This window comes from Thamnophis elegans, chromosome Z, assembly GCF_009769535.1.
Source record: "Thamnophis elegans isolate rThaEle1 chromosome Z, rThaEle1.pri, whole genome shotgun sequence".
Classification (NCBI taxonomy): Eukaryota; Metazoa; Chordata; class Lepidosauria; order Squamata; family Colubridae; genus Thamnophis; species Thamnophis elegans.
The window spans coordinates 69036619-69055527 of NC_045558.1; the positions used below are offsets into that span (position 1 = coordinate 69036619).

The 18909-nt window shown below is 47.8% G+C and overlaps 1 protein-coding gene across 3 annotated transcripts in view; it reads right to left on the reverse strand.

Annotated features, from left to right (window-relative positions):
- The window catches only part of KIAA0895 (KIAA0895 ortholog), an 85790-nt gene that overhangs the window by 29510 nt on the left and 37371 nt on the right, over window positions 1–18909 (reverse strand). For 2 of the 3 annotated variants that reach the window (XM_032236664.1, XM_032236665.1), the window contains exon 2: window positions 17166–17842. The exons of the other annotated variant lie outside the window; for it this stretch is intronic. In XM_032236664.1, the coding sequence (XP_032092555.1) occupies window positions 17166–17842 (677 nt within the window). The remainder of the gene's footprint in view (window positions 1–17165; window positions 17843–18909) is intronic. 3 annotated transcript variants of the gene reach the window in all.

An 18909-nucleotide genomic window follows, 5' to 3' on the forward strand; every position in this document is an offset into this window, starting at 1 on the left:
TTCCCACTCTCTCGGTCTTCCGTAAAGCCACTAAAACCTGGCTGTTCTGGCAGACCTGGGGCTGTTGACCCCAAATGAGGTCCAGCCCCACTTAGAACGGAGTGCATGGTGTGTTTTAAATCTATGTTTTTTAAATCTATTTTTTTCTTCCCTTCCTTTCTTTTGATTTACGTTGTATTGTTAGCCGCCCGGAGTCCTATGGGATTGGGCGGCATACAAATGTTATTAAACCTTAAACCTTAAAGCACTGTAAAGAGACATGAAGAACAGCCCTCTTTCTAAAGGAATGCATCTGCCTTTGTGGCATGACAAATGACATACTGTATATCAAAATATTGTATTGTATTGTATTTGTATTTGTATTATTTGTATTTTATTCTATTGTATTGTATATAATAGGTGACATGATAGCAGTATTCCAATATTTGAGGTGCTGCCACAAAGAAGAGGGAGTCAAATTATTCTCCTAATCACCAGAGGGCAGGAAAACTAACAATGGTTGGAAACTAATCAGAGAGAAACAACCTGGAATTAAGGAGAAACTGCCTAGCAGTGAGGACAACTAAATAGTGGAACAGTTTGCCTTCAGAAATTGTGGGTGCTTCATCACTGGAGGTTTTTAAGAAGAGATTGGACAGCCACCCTGGTATAAGATCTCCAGCCAGAGCAGGGAGCTGGACTAGAAGGCCTTCAGGCCAGGGATGGGTTCTGGCTTCTGCTACTGCTGGTTCGCTCAGGGATGCACTTGATGCATGCTATGCGTGCATGCACAGCAGTAAAAATGTGTCTGTGCATGCGCAGAAGCAAAAAATAACATGGAGGCACTGATAGAACCAGTTCGGGGATGTGGCAGGCTGAGTTACTACCTACTCAGCTAAACTGGTGTGAACCGGTAGGAACCCATCTCTGCTTCCAGCTCTATTTTATTCTAATATTGCATGACTGTGAGGAATTCCTCTCACATCTACAAATGTTGAGATGTAAGCTCATAGAATGTTTGATGCTAAAAGGAAAATATGTTTTCTGATATGAAGGAAGTGCCATTGTATTTTGTAACAAGTGGCATAAATAATTCAGAATGATATTCTGCAGTTTCCAAAACAAACTCCTAGTATACTGATAGCCATTTATAATACTCATTGCTTATTGCACATAAATATATGATTTATGTCAGATCCCTATTGTGATACTATCATTTCGGGAGGTGGGGGCTGGATCATTTATTCATTTATTACTCTCTTCCTGCTTCCACATATTCTGGAATCCCTTAAATTATAACTCTAGCTGTGACACTTATCTGCCCTGTGCTTTGATTTACCTTTGGGGAATGTATAAAGAGAGGCAGGGAGGTCCATCTGTTTTGTCTCAGTTCTGAAGCCTCCTGAAAGAAGCACCTGGGAACAGTCCTGTCAATCTCTGTTTTGCTGCTTGCTTTTCGGCTGCCATTGAAACAGGGAGGGGGGGCATGGTATTTGGATGTGGGAAATATTCTGTACAGGAGAGACTGTAAGAAGGGAGTTGTTCTCACCATCTACTGAGCATGTGGCGGGGAGAGGAGTTTCCAGCTAAGGCCAACTGTCCGGCATACCAACCTGATGATAGTTTTTGAAGATGTCTCCCACATGACACCTGTGGAGTAATTGGATGGGACTATGGATTGGGGTTACCAAGGGGAGAGGAATGGGTCATACATTGATATCTATACTTGCACATGCTTTTATCTCAGATCCAGCTTTGCTTAGCTTCTATTTACTTACAACGAGTAAAAGTACTCTTAATTCTGCAAAATGGAGTTGAGTGGTTTCTTTCTTGGTTATTAAGTGAAGCAGCCTGTGACATTAAGCTGGATATCTCGCACCCATCCCGGAGTTGATACCTTCCAAGGGGGGTGCACCCAAAACCTAAAAGATGTCCCACCAGGGCAGCGATCAAGAAGATGATATGGGAGCAGCTGCATCCTCCTGCCCTTTAGAGGCGGAGCAAATGGCTGGCCTGCATTTGGAAGAACGATCCATTCCGCCCAGGTGGACATGGGGAGTGGGACAGAAAGATGACCCCGAAGAACCTCTGGCTGGAATTACTATGAGGAGACCGAAACGACCAGTGGCTGACTGGTGTGACTCTGAAGAGGAGAACCTTATGATGTCCCAGACAATGAAACTCTTTGAAGGGGCCTGGGAGAGGCGCCAGGGCCGTGAGAATGGACTGGAGAGAGAAGCCGATCTCCATGAAACAGAGAAGTATACAGAGCCTTTGTTCGACCCGAGAGAAGCCGGGTGGGGGCGAGGGTGGAACTGAGAAGATGACCCAGCTCTGACCCCAGTCACTGCAGTTAAAAAAATCCCAAGAGGAGGGGGGCCCCTGCAGACGCCAGATGGCTAAAGTTCCTCCTTTAAGTCTGAAATTTGGGGGGGAAATAAAAGGATCTAGGATTTTTCGTCGTTCAAGTATGGAATTACATGCAAATGTACGGGGACGAACTGCCAAATGATGAAGTGAAGGTAAGAGTTATTACTATGGCTTTGGAGAATAAGGCTGCGGCATGAATGGTGGGCTTGTATAATGCTGATTCCCCCCTACTGAGAGACTATAATAGATTTATGGCCGCCCGGAGAAAGTGCTTTGATGATCCACTCAGAGCATAAAGCAAGAATCAAATTTAAAACTCTTACCCAGGGGAAGAGACCAGTAGCTGAATATATACAAGAATTTCGTGAGCTATCAGCCTTTATGAGGGGTTGGTCCGAAGAAGCATTGTTAGACCATTTCACTGATGGGTTAAACAAAGAAACATATGAGCACTGCGTGAACCAGAGCCCCCCCCCCCCCAATAGACTGCAACCCTGGTATGAGGTGGCTGCTGATGTGGAGATTGACTTAGCCAGAGAGAAATACCAGGAAGATAGTGAAAGCGAGAAAACTCTGCCTGCCAACCACACCCCCCAGGAGCCTCAAAAGGAGGGAAAAGTGGGTCTGCAAGCAAACCAAAATCTTTCGTGTGTTTCCACTGTGGGAAGGAGGGGCATCGCGCCACAAATTGCCGCACCAACATGACCCAAAATCCCCCTCCTCGGAGACAGAAAAAGATGGAAAAACCTCCCAGCAAGAGAAAAGAACCTGCCATGAAGGGGAGGAACCTTCTCAGTGATTCCACCCTGTTGAGAGGGAGGAGGATTCACCCTGCTCTTCGGAGGAAAGTGAAACTGATTCTGATGACAGACGCCTGGTAAGCTCCCGATCGGGACCCATGACTATTCCAGTTGAGCTAAGGGTGCCCTCTTTTGGCGCACAAGAAAAAATGCTGGCCCTTTTAGATTCCAGATGCACATGCTGCATTGTAAGCCCAGAAATAGTAGAAAAACTGGGTTTGAAACTTAAAACTCTGAAAGTCCCAATTGCTTTTTGCCAGCTGGATGGGTCAATTGTGGGAGGGAGCCCTGCTCATTTTGTAACTGAACCTATTGATATGTGGATGGGAACCCACCAAGAGACAATAAGTTTTATTGTGGCCTCAGGAATGGACCGGCCCCTTATATTAGGATTGCCCTGGCTGCGTAAATGGAACCCACACATAAATTGGAGGAAGGGTTGGTTACACATCCGGTCTGCTATGCCCCCTGAGGGAGAAGGAGGGGCTCCCAAACTGAATAATGCAGACCCCAACCTGGCAGCCAGAGGGCAAGAAAAAATTGAGGGGGAGGAGAAAATCCCAAGAGAGTACTGGGACCTGAAAGAGGTTTTCAGTTAAAAGTCTTCTGATAAATTAACCTCACACTGTGCCACTGACTGCAGCATTGATATTCTCCCCAGAGTGAAACTCCCTAAACCTCAGATTTATTCAATGACCCCTAGAGAAATGGATGAATTGAGGAAATTTATTGACAAAAATTTGAAGAGGGGATTCATTGAACCTGCTAGGCCCTGAGTTGCTGCTCCTGTCTTGTTCAGAGAAAAGAAAGATGGTTCCTTTCATTTATGTGTTAATTACAAAAACCTGAATGCGGTATGTGTCCAGAACCTCTACCTGCTACCGTTAATGAAGGACATGTTGGCTCAGCTGGGTAAAGGAAATTTTTTCACAAAATTAGAAGCCTATTACAGAGTCAGAATTAAAGAAGGGGATGAATGGAAAACTGTGTTCAACTGCCCCCTTGGCTGTTTTCAATTCCGTGTGCTGCCATTTGGGCTACAGGGGGCGCCAGCCATTTTCATGCAATTAATTAATGAGATTTTGCATGACCACCTTTACAAAGGCGTGATGGTCTATCTTGATGATATCTTTATTTACACAGAAACATGTGAAGAACACGTGAAACTTGTCCGTTCAGTGCTAAAAAAACTCCGAGCAGCAGAACTATATGCTAAATTGTCTAAATGCGAATTTCATCAGAAGGTGGATTACCTGGGATATCGCATCTCCCACAATGGCATAGAGATGGACCCAGCAAAGATCCAAGTGGTCACTGAATGGGCAGCCCCATGCACCCGCAAACAATTTCAAAGTTTCTTGGGTATTGCTAATTTCTATCGTCAATTTATTCCTTCGTTTGCCAGAATTGCCCTCCCAATTACGAACCTCCTAAAATCAAAGGGGGAGGCCAAACCTAGACCAGGCAAACCCTTGAATTGGACTATGGAATGTCAAGCTGCGTTCAAGAAATTAAAACGACTTTTTGCAGCTGAACCAGTTTTAAAACACCCAGACATGGATTCGCCATTTGTGGTGCAGGCAGATGCTAGTGATGTTGCAGTGGGGGAGGTGATGCTACAAGCAAAAGCTGATGGAAAACTACAACCTTGCGCCCACACTTCTCGAAAGCTAACTGAGACAGAGAAGCGATGAACTATATGGGAAAAGAAGGCTTTTGCGGTCAGGTGGGCCTTAATGACATGGCGACATTTCTTGGAAGCAGCCAAACATCCATTTGAAGTGTGGAGTGATCATAAAAATTTGGAGGCGTTAAAGACTCCCCGGAAATTATCTCCCAAACAGATGAGATGGGCACAACATTTCAATAGGTTCAATATCACTTTGAAGTATATCCCAGGAGGGAAAAACTTTATGGCTGATGCTTTGTCCCGGCTTCCTCAATATAACAGCTCAAAACTTAGTGTGGTCCACCCAGTCATCCCAGCAAAAAGCCTCGCTGCTCCGGTTGTTACCAGAAGCCAGAACCTGCCCCTCTTCTGATTAAGGGAGAGCAACATTTTGAGATTAAAGAAATTTTGGATTCTAGGAAACAGAGAAACCGCATTCAGTATCTTGTTTCATGGAAACATTTTCCTCCCTCGCATGCTGAATGGGTCGATAAGTCCCATGTGCGGGCTCCTCGGCTTCTACGTAAATTCTACTCTGCCTACCCCGACAAGCCTTGACCTCAATTGATTTTGTCCTTTTTCCCCCTTTCCCCTTTCTCTTGTGTTATGTTGTTTGTCTGTTTTCTTTTGTTTTCTGCAGGAAGGATGTCCTTTTCCTGAAGGAGGGCCGGATGTCAGCCTCTGTTTTGCTGCTTGCTTTTTGTCTGCCATTGAAACGGGGAGGGGGGCATGGTATTTGGGTGTGGGAAATATTCTGTACAGGAGAGACTGTAAGAAGGGAGTTGTTCTCACCATCTACTGCGCATATGGCAGGGAGAGGAGTTTCCCACCAAGGCCAACTGTCCGGCATACCAACCTTATGATGGTTTTTGAAGATGTCTCCCACATGACACCTGTGGAGTAATTGGATTGGACTATGGGCTGGGGTTATCAAGGGGAGGGGAATGGGTCATACATTGATATCTATGTTTGCGCATGCTTTTATCTCAGATCCAGCTTTGCTTAGCTTCTACTTACTTACAACAAGTAAAAGTACTCTTAATTCTGCAAAATGGAGTTGAGTGGTTTCTTTCTTGGTTATTAAGTGACGCAGCCCTAACAAGTCCCTTATCTCCTTCTCAGGATGACTGTCTTCACAACATCGTCATACCTGTGGATTGGCTCATTCAACATCGGACTTTTGAAGTGCTGCTATCTCAAAAGTCCATACTTTCTTTAATGGGGAGTAGAGGCAGGATCTTACAATTTCTATTGAACAATCATTTTATTTAAGCAGATTGTTCCCTTTAATATTTTATCTTTTGATCTAATTGTTCACTGTGCTTTGATTTTTTTTTCAGAGAGAAAGGGCGTTGGTACTTACCTGATATGCCTCTTCTCATAGTGGGGGGAGGAGTATCCAGGATGGGTTGACCTTGTCCTCTCATGATTGGATGAGTCAGATAAGCTGTTTGGGCAACGCCCCCTGGCCAGCAGGCCCTCCCAGATTTAACGAAGAGCTCCATCCGACTCGTTGCACCATTCACTCCAGACTCTTAATTCAGTTCTTAGCTTTTATCGTCTTCAACATCAATATTTATATAACTTCATAAAACCGTGAACATAAAACTTAGTCGTACAAACATAGTCGGGGGGGACTGGATACTCCTCCTCCCACTATGACAAGAGGCGTATCAGGTAAGTACCAACACCCTTTCTCCATAGTGAGAGGGGAGGAGTATCCAGGATGGGACGTACCAAAGCCTGCACGTCCCTAGGGATGGAGACCCAAGAGGCCCCATGTCCCCCGCTCATGCCAGTTGAGGCATGGGCCCCACCCTGTGAACCGCCTGCAACGCCCTGCGTCCAAAGAGGCTTCTGCTGAGGCAAAAGAGTCCAGTTTATAGTTCCTAGCAAAGGGAGAGGGGAAAGCCCACCTGGCTGCCCTGCAGATTCCGGCCAGGGCTGTCTGTGTGGCCCAGGCCCTGGACGTGGCTGCGCTCCGCGTGGAGTGAGCTGTGATATGATTGGTGTCTGTAAGCCCTGCGATTGGTATGCAGTGGCAACGCAGGTTCGCAACCACCTACTTATTGTGGTGGAAGTCACCCTGTTACCCAGGCCCCTATTTGGAAGGAGACAAACAGAGCTTCGGATTTCCTGTATGGCCTGGTTCTCCTGAGGTAATCCTCAGAGCCCTCCTTACGCCCAGAGTGAACCACTTCTTTCCCAACGGGTGGGAAGTGTCTGGACAGAAGTTGGGCAAATCAGTTCCTGGGTTTGATGGAAGCAGGGGCCCACCCTGGGAATGAAGGACATAATCCCACTCTGTCTTGGTGGAAGAAGCAGAGATCCTCCCCGGTGGACAGAGCTTGCAGTTCGTATACCTGCCTGGCGGAGGAGATGGCCACCAGAAAGGCCACCGTGAGAATCAGGAACTTAAGGGAAATTGTTCATAAAGGCTCAAATGGAGTGCCTATTGGAGCGTCCTCTACCCTGTGTAAGTCCCAGGAATGGTACCTGAATGCTGTGTGCTGTTTGGGGTTGGAAGCCCCCTTGAGGAATTGCCTGACCATAGGATGGTGAGTCAAGCTCTGGTTCCTGCCACGCAGGAGAACTGGCGAGATGGCTGAAACCTGTCTCCTAATTGTGTTAGAAGCTAACCCTCTGTCCCGGCCTGCCTGGAGGAGGTCCAGAATCTGAGGCACTGAGGCCTGGCTAGGATTGTACCCCAGGGAATTACACCATGAGGCAGAGGCCCGCCACATGGAGCCATAGATACGCTCTGTGGAGGGTATGCGGGCAGTCTGGATAGTCTGCATCACCCTGGGGGGAAGAGGTGTTTCCCCAGGATGCTCCGCTCAAGAGCTAAGCAGTCAGCTGGAGCCATTGAAGGTCTGGGTGCCCCAGCGACCCCTGGTTAAGGAATATCCCCTCCTGGGGGATTCTCCATGGCCTCTCCGCTGAAAGCGACTGGAGATCTGCAACCACAGCCTCCGGGGCCAGTGAGGCGCCAACAGAACCCCTCCCGCCCCCTCCCGAAGGGTTTCCCATATGACCCTGGGGATCCGACAGGGCATACTGACAACCCCTGGGCCAGGGGCTTCGTAGATCGTCTGCCCCTTCTGCCCCCCCATGTCTGGTACCTGGAGAAGAACCTCAGGAGCTGGGCGTTGAGGGGCGTGGTGAATAAGTCGACCTCCGGGCGTCCGAAGCACTCCGCCAGCTCCTTGAAGATTGTTGGCTGCAGCTTCCGCTCCAAATTGTCCCCTTGGTCCGGCTGAGCCAGTTGGCTCAGATGTTCCCCACCCCTGCTATATGTTCTGCACTCAGCGAATGTTGTCTAAATTCATAGGCTATCTGAGGTGCTTCTGCGATCTCTCATAGTCGGACATCCCATTCCAAGTTTGTGGTGGGTTCTGGCATGGGGACCAGCCTGTCTGACCCTTTTTCCCCCCGGCCATAAGGGTGCTATGATTCTATGGCTAGGATTAGCGCAGAGATATTCTGAATGTAAACACAGACAGAGTTTAATGGGCGGCCACTAGAGTGCGTGTAAAGATGAAGTGAGGGAAGCTAAGCTCACAATAAAGGCCTGCCACAAAGGTAAAATAATAATAATAACAAGAACCACCACAACAACAATAATAATAAAATAAAATATAAAAGGGGGCATCTTCTCGCCTGATAAAACCAAGAAAGATTAAGGAAACGATTGGTCCCTTGCTGGGAGAAAGTGGCCCGAAGCTGACAAGCAGCAGGGGTAAGGCAGAACTATTTAACTCGTGCTTGGCATCTGTCTTTACCCGAAGGGATAAACAATCCAACCTATCAAGAACAGCGCCCCAAATTCAGATTAGGGACCCAAGATGAGATAGGGAAGAAATGGTAGCCTGTCTATCTTAGGCAAAGTCCAATTCCCAGGACCGGGTGGGTTACACCCCAGGGATCTGAAGGAACTGGCGGACGAGATCTCCAAACAACTGAAACTATATCTATCAGAGATCCTGGAGTACCGGAGAACCACTATAGAATTGCTGATGTGATTCCCCCCTTCAGAAAGAGAGAAAAACAGCTCAAGAGCCCAAAGCCAACATGGGTTTGTTAAAAACAGATCATACCAGACTAGCCATATTGCCTTCTTAGATACGGTGACAACCCTAGTGGACCATAGGAATGCCATTGATATAATTAACTTGGACTTCAGCAAGTCCTGATAAGGTAGACCATAACCTACTGCTAGATAAAGTAGAAGAATGTGGGTTAGACATAGTCACACCAGATGGCTTGGTAACTGGTTGACCAACCGCACACACCTGTACTCCTCGATGGAACTGCCTCTTCATGGAGGGAAGAATGCAGTGAGTGCCCCAAGGCTCTGTGTTGAGCCCAGTACTCTTCAACATCTTCATCAGTGATTTGAACGAGGGTGTTAGGTGTGTAAGCTAACAGTTGGGTTAGCAAAATATATGCCATGATAGTAGTACTGTTTCTTTAAGAACTGCTGTTGTCTCAAGCGGTCCTAAGAAGGAGCCGGTATGACGGTTAGCTCTCTGTTTGTTAAATGCTGATTGGTGGGGGGGGGGACTCATCAGGTTTGCAGATGACCCCAAACTGGCAGGAATAGCCAACACTCCAAAGTACAGGCTAAAGATACAGAAGGATCTTGATACCCTTGAACATTGGGCACTGCCTAGGAAAATGAGATTCAATGAAGTAAGGTCTACCTTTAGGCAACGAAGGTGAAGTGCACAGGTACAGAATACCTTGCTCCACAGTAGTGCCTCTGAAGGGGATCTTGGAGTCCTAGTGGACAACCCCTTTAATGTGAGTCAGCAGTGTGCAACAGCTGCCAGAAAGAGCAACACAGTTTTTGGCAGCATAAACAGAGGAATAGAATCAAGCTCCCATGAAGTGTTAATCCCGCTTTATAAGGTCTTGGGAGGCCACACTTGGAATTCTGCACTCAGTTTGGTCACCATGATGTAGAAGGGATGTGGAGACTCTAGGGAGAGTGCAGAGAAAGGCAACAGAGGGGATCAGGGTACTGGAGACTAAAGCCTATGAAGAACGGTTGCAGGAACTGGGTAGGTCTAGTCTACTGGAAGGAAGGACTAGGGGAGACGTGATAGCAGTGTTCCAATATCTCTGGGGTTGCCACAGAGAAGAGGCTGCCCGACTATCCTCCAAGGCACTTGAGTGCAGAACAAGAAGCAATGGGTGGAAACTAATCAAGGAGAGAAGCAACTTAGAACTGAGGAGAAATTTCCTGACAGTTAGAACAATTAATCAGTGGAACAACCTGCCTCCAGACGTTGTGAATGCCCCAACAGTGGAAGTTTTTAAGAAGCTGTTGGATGGCAATGACAATAGCAATAGCAGTTAGATTTATATACCACTTCATAGGGCTTTCAGCCCTCTCTAAGTGGTTTACAGAGTCAGCATAATCAACTATAGTAACAATAGCCATTTGTCTGAAATGGTATAGGATATCCTTCCTGGGCAGGGGATTGGGCTAGAAAACCTGCAGGTCCCTTCCCACTCTGCTATTGTATTGCATAGTATTGTATTGTATTGCATTAGCCATTTGCCTAGTCACCCCCACCCTTGGAAGGTCTTCAGGGGTAATCTCTAACCTGATTGGAGGCTCCATTGGAAGCTGCACTTTAGCAGCCGGGCTGAATAGTCCTCCCCCCCTGTGTTTTTCCAGGCTGCAGTGGGGCTGCCGGTTTGGGATTAACAAAACAAAACACAGCTTTTGCTATTGAGGCTAGTCAGCCTCTCGCCCCTCCCGCTCTGTCTCCTAATTAAAGGAGAGTTTTCTTAAGGGGGAAGCAAGAATTAGCCACCAAAAAACACAGCTTTGCTACTGGGGCTCATCAGCCTCTCGCCCCTCCCTCTCTGTCTCCTAATTAAAGGAGAGTGTTCTTAAGGGGGAAGCAAGAATTAGCCACCAAAAAAAAAACACAGCTTTGCTACTGGGGCTAGTCAGCCTCTCGCCCCTCCCTCTCTGTCTCCTAATTAAAGGAGAGTGTTCTTAAGGGGGAAGCAAGAATTAGCCACCAAAAAACACAGCTTTGCTACTGGGGCTAGTCAGCCTCTCGCCCCTCCCCCTCTGTCTCCTACTTAAAGGAGAATGGGAGAAGCCTTCTCCTGTTACTTGGCAGCCAGAAAAGGTTCAGGGGGGTGGTGGTTCTTCCTGCAAGCCTTGTGGCAGCTGCCTCTGTGATTCATCAAGGAGGTAGGCTTGGGGGGGGGATTCATCCACCGCCTGCCTCTTTAACTCCTTGATAGGCCTCCTTTTGGCGCTTTGCTGCCTCCCTCGCTCTTGGCTAATGCCTCTGTGATCGTCTCTCACCTTTCTAAGGGCTCCTCAAGTGGTGGTTGTTGCTGGAGGTCTGAGCTGGGCTCCTGCCGGCCTCCTGAGCTGCTGGGGGCCGCCATCTTGGACCACGTGGTTTCAAGATGGCCCCCCGGCTCCAAATTCAAAAGGCTCCTCTTTGCTGGAGCACATGGAAATGGCTTTTGCCTTTGCAGGCTTGCCATGCGGCTGCCGCTTGCCTCCCCCTGCCTCCCGCAGCTGTTTCTGAGCCTTTCCGGCTCTCACCTTGTCCACTGGTGATAGCTGCCAGCACAGGTTTTCCAGGTCATTTTAACAACCCTCGTGGCTCAACCCCTGCGGGGAGCGGAGGAGCGCTTCTGCTGCTGAGAAGCCTCTGCATCAAGGGCTGCCTCTAGGAGGCATGTGTGCCCGGTTCTCCTGCTTGCCCGGCAAGGGTCCTCACTGATTGACTCCGTCTCACTCAGTGGCCAGGGCAGCGTGCCGCCCCAGAGGGCTTGTGGCAGTCCAGTCCTTGCAGGAGGAGGCTGTGTGCGATGTAGGGAGGCAGGATTCGCCGGGTCCAAGTTTATTTTCCTTAATCCTTTGTAAATTACTGGAGGTCCAGAGTGGTGCAACCTTTCCCTTGAGTGGGATGAGTCAAATCTGGGAGGGCCTGCTGGCCAGGGGGCATTGCCCAAAGAGCTTATCTGACTCATCCAATCATGAGAGGACAAGGTCAACCCATCCTGGATACTCCTCCCCCCTCACTATGGAGAACAAAGAACAAGAAGATACTATGAGATAAAAAAACAACTAAAGATATAGTTTCCCAAAAAAATAGCATCAGTTATCTTTGGTTTCTAATGAAGTTAAGTTGTAACAAGCACTAATGATGTTATCTAGTTTGGGTAATGAAATGTCCTCAAAAGAAAGAATATTTATTTAAACCTGTCCTATTCCAATGTATGAATTTACATGTATAGGAATAGAAGGCTTGATTATAAAGTAAAAGTGGTATATGTGTAGGAGGCACTGAACTTTTTCATTTTGACATACTACTGAACTCTTAAGTTTAGAGTTAGAGTTTAGAGTAATTTATTTATATGCCGCCCTTTTCCCTGGGGGGACTCAGGGCGGCTTACAACTCGAAAAGGGAGGGAAACAAACAATTGACACATAAGACAATACATCATTAAAAGCACGACATTCATACTATTCGGGTGGGTTACAGTATTTAATCCCAGGCCTGACGGGATAGCCAGTTTTTAAGGGCTGTGCGGAAGGTCTGGAGGGTGGTGAGGGTACGAATCTCCACGGGGAGATTGTTCCATAGGGTCAGAGCTGCCACCGAGAAGGCTCTCCTCCGCGTAGTTGCCAGTCGACATTGACCAGCAGATGGAACTCGGAGGAAGCCTAATCTATGGGATCTAATTGGTCGGATGGAGGTAATTGGCAGTAGGTGGTCTCTCAAGTACCCAGATCCACTACCATGAAGGGCTTTGAAGGTGATAAGTAGCACCTTGAAGCGTACCCGGAGATCGACCGGAAGCCAGTGCAGCTCGCAGAGGATAGGTGTTATGTGAGTGAAGCGAGGTGCACCCACAATAGCTCACGCGGCCGCATTATGGACTAGCTGAAGTCGCCAAATACTCTTCAAGGGCAGCCCCATGTAGAGCACATTGCAGTACTCCAGCCTAGAGGTCACAAGGGCACGAGTGACTTGTGAGAGCCTCCCGGTTCAGGTAGGGGCGCAACTGGTGCACCAGGCGAACCTGGGCAAATGCCCCCCTGGTCACAGCTGACAGATGGTGTTCAAAAGTCAGCTGTGGGTCCAGGAGGACTCCCAAGTTGCGGACCCTGTCTGAGGGGCATAATATTTGACCCCCCAGCCTGAGAGATGGGATACTTGCCGAATTAGTGGGAGGGAAACACAACAGCCACTCGGTCTTATCTGGGTTGAGCACAAGCTTGTTAGCCCTCATCCAGTCCCTAACAGCTTCAAGGCCCTGGTTCATCACGTCCACCGCTTCATTGAGTTGGCACGGGGCGGACAGATACAACTGAGTATTGTCCGCATACTGGTGGTATTTTATCCCGTGCCGCCGAATGATCTCACCCAGTGGTTTCATGTAGATGTTAAAAAGTAGGGGGGACAAGACCGAACCCTGCGGCACCCCATATGTTAGGGGCCTAGGGGTCGATCTCTGCCCTCCAACTAACACCGACTGCGACCTGTCCGAGAGGTAAGAGGAGAACCACCGCAAAACAGTGCCTCCCACCCCCACCTCCCGCAGTTGTCGCAGAAGGATACCATGGTCGATGGTATCGAAAGCCGCTGAGAGGTCAAGGAGAACCAGGATGGAGGCGTGGCCTCCGTCCCTGGCTCTCCAGAGGTCATCGGTCAATGCGACCAAAGCGGTTTCTGTGCTGTAGCCAGGCCTGAAGCCAGACTGGAATGGGTCCAGGTAACCAGCTTCCTCCAAGGACCGCTGGAGCTGAAAGGCCACCACCTTCTCAACAACCTTCCCCACAAAGGGGAGGTTGGAGACTGGACGGTAGTTGTTAAGAATGGCTGGATCCAAGGATGGTTTCTTCAGAAGGGGTCTCACCACCGCCGCCTTAAGAGCGGGGGGAAAGACCCCCTCCCGAAGGGAGGTGGTAACAACTGCCTGGATCCAGCCCCGTGTCACCTCCCTGCTGTTAGCAACCAGCCAGGAGGGGCATGGGTGCAGTACACATGTGGAGGCACTCACAGCTCTCATGGCCTTGTCCACGTCAGGGGCAACTGCTTGAAACTCAACCCAGCGATGGTCTACCAGATTATCCCCCTGTGCCTCGGCTGGATCTGCGAAATTGGAGTCCAAGTCCGACCGAAACCGAGCAACTTTGTCCGCTAGGAACTGGCCGTAATCCTCAGCCCTACCCTGCAAAGGCTCCCCCGTATCCCTCCTATTTAGGAGGGAACGGGTTATCCTGAACAGGGCGGCTGGGCGTGACTCAGCGGAGGCAATCAAGGTGGCAATATAGGTTCTTTTCGACGTCCTGATTGCCCTGATGTATTCCTTGGTACAAGATGTTAAAAGTGCTCGGTTCGATTCGGATTTATTGGATCTCCATAAGTGCTCTAGGCGTCTCTTCCGGCGCTTCCTCTCCCGGAGTTCCTCAGTAAACCAAGGGGGCCTCCTGGATCCACTGCCTCGGAGCGGCCGTAGTGGCGCAATCCGGTTAAGAGACTCCATCGCTGCCGAGTTCCAAGCAGCAACCAGAGTCTCCGCCGGACTGTGGGCGAGGGTATCAGGAATAACCCCAAGCTCCCTCTGGAACCTCAAAGGGTCCATAAGTCACCTGGGGCGGAACCACCTGGTCGGTTCCTCCTCCCTACAGTGGGGGTTTGGTCTCCGAAAGTCAAGCCTCAGTAGGCAGTGGTCTGACCACGACAGAGGTATGATCTCGCTACCCCTCAGACCAAGATCACAAGTCCACTGCTCCGAGAGGAATACGAGGTCGAGTATGTGACCCGCTGAGTGGGTTGTGCCCCGAATTACTTGGGTCAAGCCCATGGCTGTCATGGAAGCCATGAACTCCTGCGCTCCATCAGAGTGTTCACCGAGCGAAGGCAGATTGAAATCCCCCAGGACCATAAGCCTGAGGAACTCAATTGCCAGCTCGGCTACCGACTCGAGGAGCGAGGGGAGGGCTGCTGCAACGCTGTTGGGAGGCAGGTACGTTAACAGCAAACCCACTTGACCCTTGAGGTCCAACTTCACCAGCAGGGACTCACACCCGACAAGCTCCGGAGCAGGGATCCTACGAGGTACTAGAGACTCTTGGATAACAATAGCCACACCCCCACCCCTTCTCTGAGCTCTCGGCTGATGGAGCACCTGAAAACCTTCTGGGCACATCTCTACGAGGGGGACTCCTCCCTCCGGGCCCAGCCAGGTTTCAGTAATACATTCCAGGTCTGCCCTCTCGTCTAAAATTAAGTCCCGCACGAGGGGAGCCTTATGAACTACAGACCTGGCATTTAGCGACAACAGCCTGAGACCAGGGTCCTGATTACTCGCGCCATCTGGCCTTGGAGTGGGACTCATAGGGCCGGAAGGAGGGATCTCTGTAACGTAGCGAGCCCTCCTTCCCCGGTAATGGCCAGCCCTAAAGTCCCCGCCACATCTGCCTCTCCCTGTTACGACCGTGATGCTCCGGCCCACTCCCGTGTCCATAGTCCCCCCAATCACCCCAATGACCCCCGCATTCCTCGGCAGGTCCTCCGAATCAAACATACTCATTCACTCACCCAGGCAGTCCCCACGTAATAATTAAAAACACAGAAGTACAACAATAATGGCAATAAAAAGTGGGATCATTCACTCAATTACATACATATCGCATGCATATCCCATACAAAGAAAGAAAAGCAGGGAGAGAAGAAAGAAAGGATAGATTGCGCAGCTGTTAGGGTGCGAGTTCAGGCAGAGCCAAATGGCTCTCAGCATTCAAGGTGGTTGGGATAATTGGTGTCCAGCTATGGTCCAGAGAAGGTATACAGGGGAGTAACTCGTATCCCCCTCTTCTGTAGATCTCAACAGGTCCAAAAAGTCCGGAGCAATTGAGGAAAGCAGGGGGCCTTCTTACACAGGCGCTGTCCCAGATAGAGCCCCAAAGGCAATGGCGGGTGGTGATGATAATAATAGTCAGAGCCAGGTGGGGCTGTGCCAGCGAGCCTGAAAGTCCAGAGGCCGTGGCCAGAAGAGGCCAGATGATAGAGTGCCACAGAAGGGGAGCGCCAAATGCCGGGCGGAAAACACAGGGGGAGACCCCACAGCAACTGGGGCAGGCAGAAAGGAAAATGCGCCCAAAGAGCCACCTGACCAAGCAAAAACGGAGGAGGAAGGAGGCGATGTTGGAGAGGAAGTGAGGCCGAGTAAGGAGGGGAGCCATCTGGAAAGGCCGATGCAGCATCAGGGAAAGCCAACCGCCCGATTTGCCCAGTCCCAACACTGTTCCGGCTCGTTCACTCTCCCTCCGGGGCGATAGTAGCCCAACGAAGCCCCAACGAAGCAGCTCAGCAGGCAGAGTGGAATCGCCGAAGCCGCCGAAAAACGCCACCGCTGTAGCCAACGTGGTGCCCCCCCCCCCCACCGCCGAGCAACGCAGGCAGCTCACAGACCTCCGGAGATTGTGCAGTCCGGGGTCGCCCAGAAGCGGCGGCCCCCGCAAAGGTCTGAGCTCCTTGGGTCCCCTGGATTCCGGACATCCCCAAGGACCTTTTTTCAAGGTACGAGGTTGTTGTTCTTCAGGGTTTTCCAGCGTTTGTTCACCTCGTTAGATCGGAACGAAACGCCTGGCAGCCATCTCTGATCTCGCACATGCGCACGTTTGCCTTTCTAGATTTGAACTATTATTCTTTCAAAATCCAAGAGGTGAAAAGTGTTGAAAGCTATGTAATCTATTCAGTGCATTAAATCTAGACCTAAATCATCCTCAACAGGTGTTGTTTTAGCTCTGCTTGTAAAAACACAAAAAAGTAGTTTTTTTATTTTACAATGGATTAAAAATAGATAAACTTTGTCCTAATATGCAAAAAGTCAAGATGGTGGCCATGATGGTGTGATTGTATAATGCATGTGTGCATTGCACTGCTGACTGCAACTCACTCCTTTACCTGTGTGAGAGAAATCCTCCCTTCTCCCATGGAAGCCTAAGCAAAAGGTATGGATATCTGCAAGATTACATGGAACATCTTGTCATAAATTATGTAATCATCCATTTGCTTGATGATCATGTGTTATTGCTTTGATGTCACCGCTGCTTGTTTCAGAGGCCATTATCAATAGAGGCCCTGCTTCAGACTTTCACTTCTCAAAATGGAAATGAAAGCTGTACAAATGCTCTGTCTCCTTTCATCCTGCTTTTCAAAAGCTCTTTCCTAATCACACTATCCCCTTTCTAGGCCAAAAGATCTAAGGAAAAAAATAATAGGAGAAAGTAGAAAAACTGACTCAAAAAGAATTATGCATGAGAAATAGGTATAGCAAAATATCTTTACCTGTTTAAGAAATAAGCTGGATGCTTGGCTGTACTTTTCAAGTACACTGGGCAGGACAGAACTTGCATATTCAAACTGTGGGTTAGAGGTAAAATCTGATTTGAAGAACTTTAGCTTCTCTCTTTCCACATTGGAAGGCTTGATTGCAGTGAGGATACAAAACTTTCGACCAGTGGCATCTCCATCTTTTAAGCAGCTTTTAGATGTTTGCAAATGTTTGGACTTTCCTAGGCTAAAGGTAAAATGTTTTTTAGATTTGTTCTTTGGTGGTGTTGACAATCCTATGCTGTTCCCTGTTACTGAAATACTTTGTGCTAATTTAATCCCATTGCGGAGTGAGTTGGGAATAAAATAGGAGGAGTGCCTTTTGAAACAGCACCACCCATTTGGGGGAATGAACAGTGGTGTCTTAACCTTGTGGCGTTCATTACTGTGTGAGCTATGAATGGGTTTGGTGGGCTTCCGGAGTCTTTTGTGGTGGGTTGATGAATGTTTCTGATGTTTTTTTTCCTCTTTGCTCTGCAGCAAAACATTGTAGCTGCTTGTCCCTGTAGTGAAGTTGTCCTTAAGGATGCAGGACTTAACACTTCTGGTGTCATTCATGCAAAGAAATTTCTGTTCTGCAGGCTTCAAGATGGACTTCTTGGACAGTTCTTGCTCTGGCCAGTGAAGCTTTTCTGAATTAAAAAAAATTAAAAAGCCTAATTCAATTAAAAAGGTTTTTCTAGATTTTAATATGCAATGTGAATGCAAACATATAAATATATAAAAGAGGTTTAATTGCTAAAATATAGACCTCTAAAAAATTTGAATTGTGGCATTTCCACACATAATTATCAACATTAGGGCAGCAAAAAAAGCATATGGGCTGACTTTGCTCTTTCTAAAATGTTCCTATCTTTTAAAAGTATAGATATGGAAACATTTTGGATTTTCCTCTATGTTAACATGTTGAATTTATCCTAAACATTCCTGTTTAAGTGCATGAACTGTAAAACAGGAAAACTGCCCTGCCTTCTGCACTAAACAATTATTTAAAACACTCTTTTGCTCCATATTTAAAAAACTAACATGGAAAATAAAGACAACTAGGGGGAGATGGAACATTAAAATCAAATGTGTGCTATGTCTTTATGTCACATGAACATATGAAAGTTACATATTGTAATGGAATGATGCTCATTTTACCATTTTGACAAAACAGTCAGATTCTGCAGATTCTTCAAGCACACAATTTCTCAATCTTAGCCATTTTAAGATTCTAGAAATTCCAATCCATGCATCTTAAAAGTAGTTGAGCTTGAGAAACACTGCTCTACTAGAAAACATGCTATTGACCAGATAAAACTTTCCCAGCCTGGATGCCCTCCATACACCTCCCATTCGTCCAAAATTCCTCAACTAGAACGGCCATTAAATCTCCTTTAAATTTATACCAATTTTTCCTGATGTTTGAATGTAAAAGAAAACATGCTGATACAAAACTACTTCTAGAGCAGACTTTCAATTCTAAAAGCCCTTTTTTTTTCACTGCACTGCAAATTCAACGCCTGTAATAGAGTGATGGAGAGAAGAGAGAGAATATATCAGAAAAATTACTTGGAGGAAAGTATACATTAAGTCACTATTTTATTCAGCTTTAGAATGTTATAGACAATGCTTTTCCACAGGAAAAGCAAAAAAGGAGTAGGAGTGGGAATACAAATGCAATATCAAAACATATATGAGTATGTTCTACCTACTT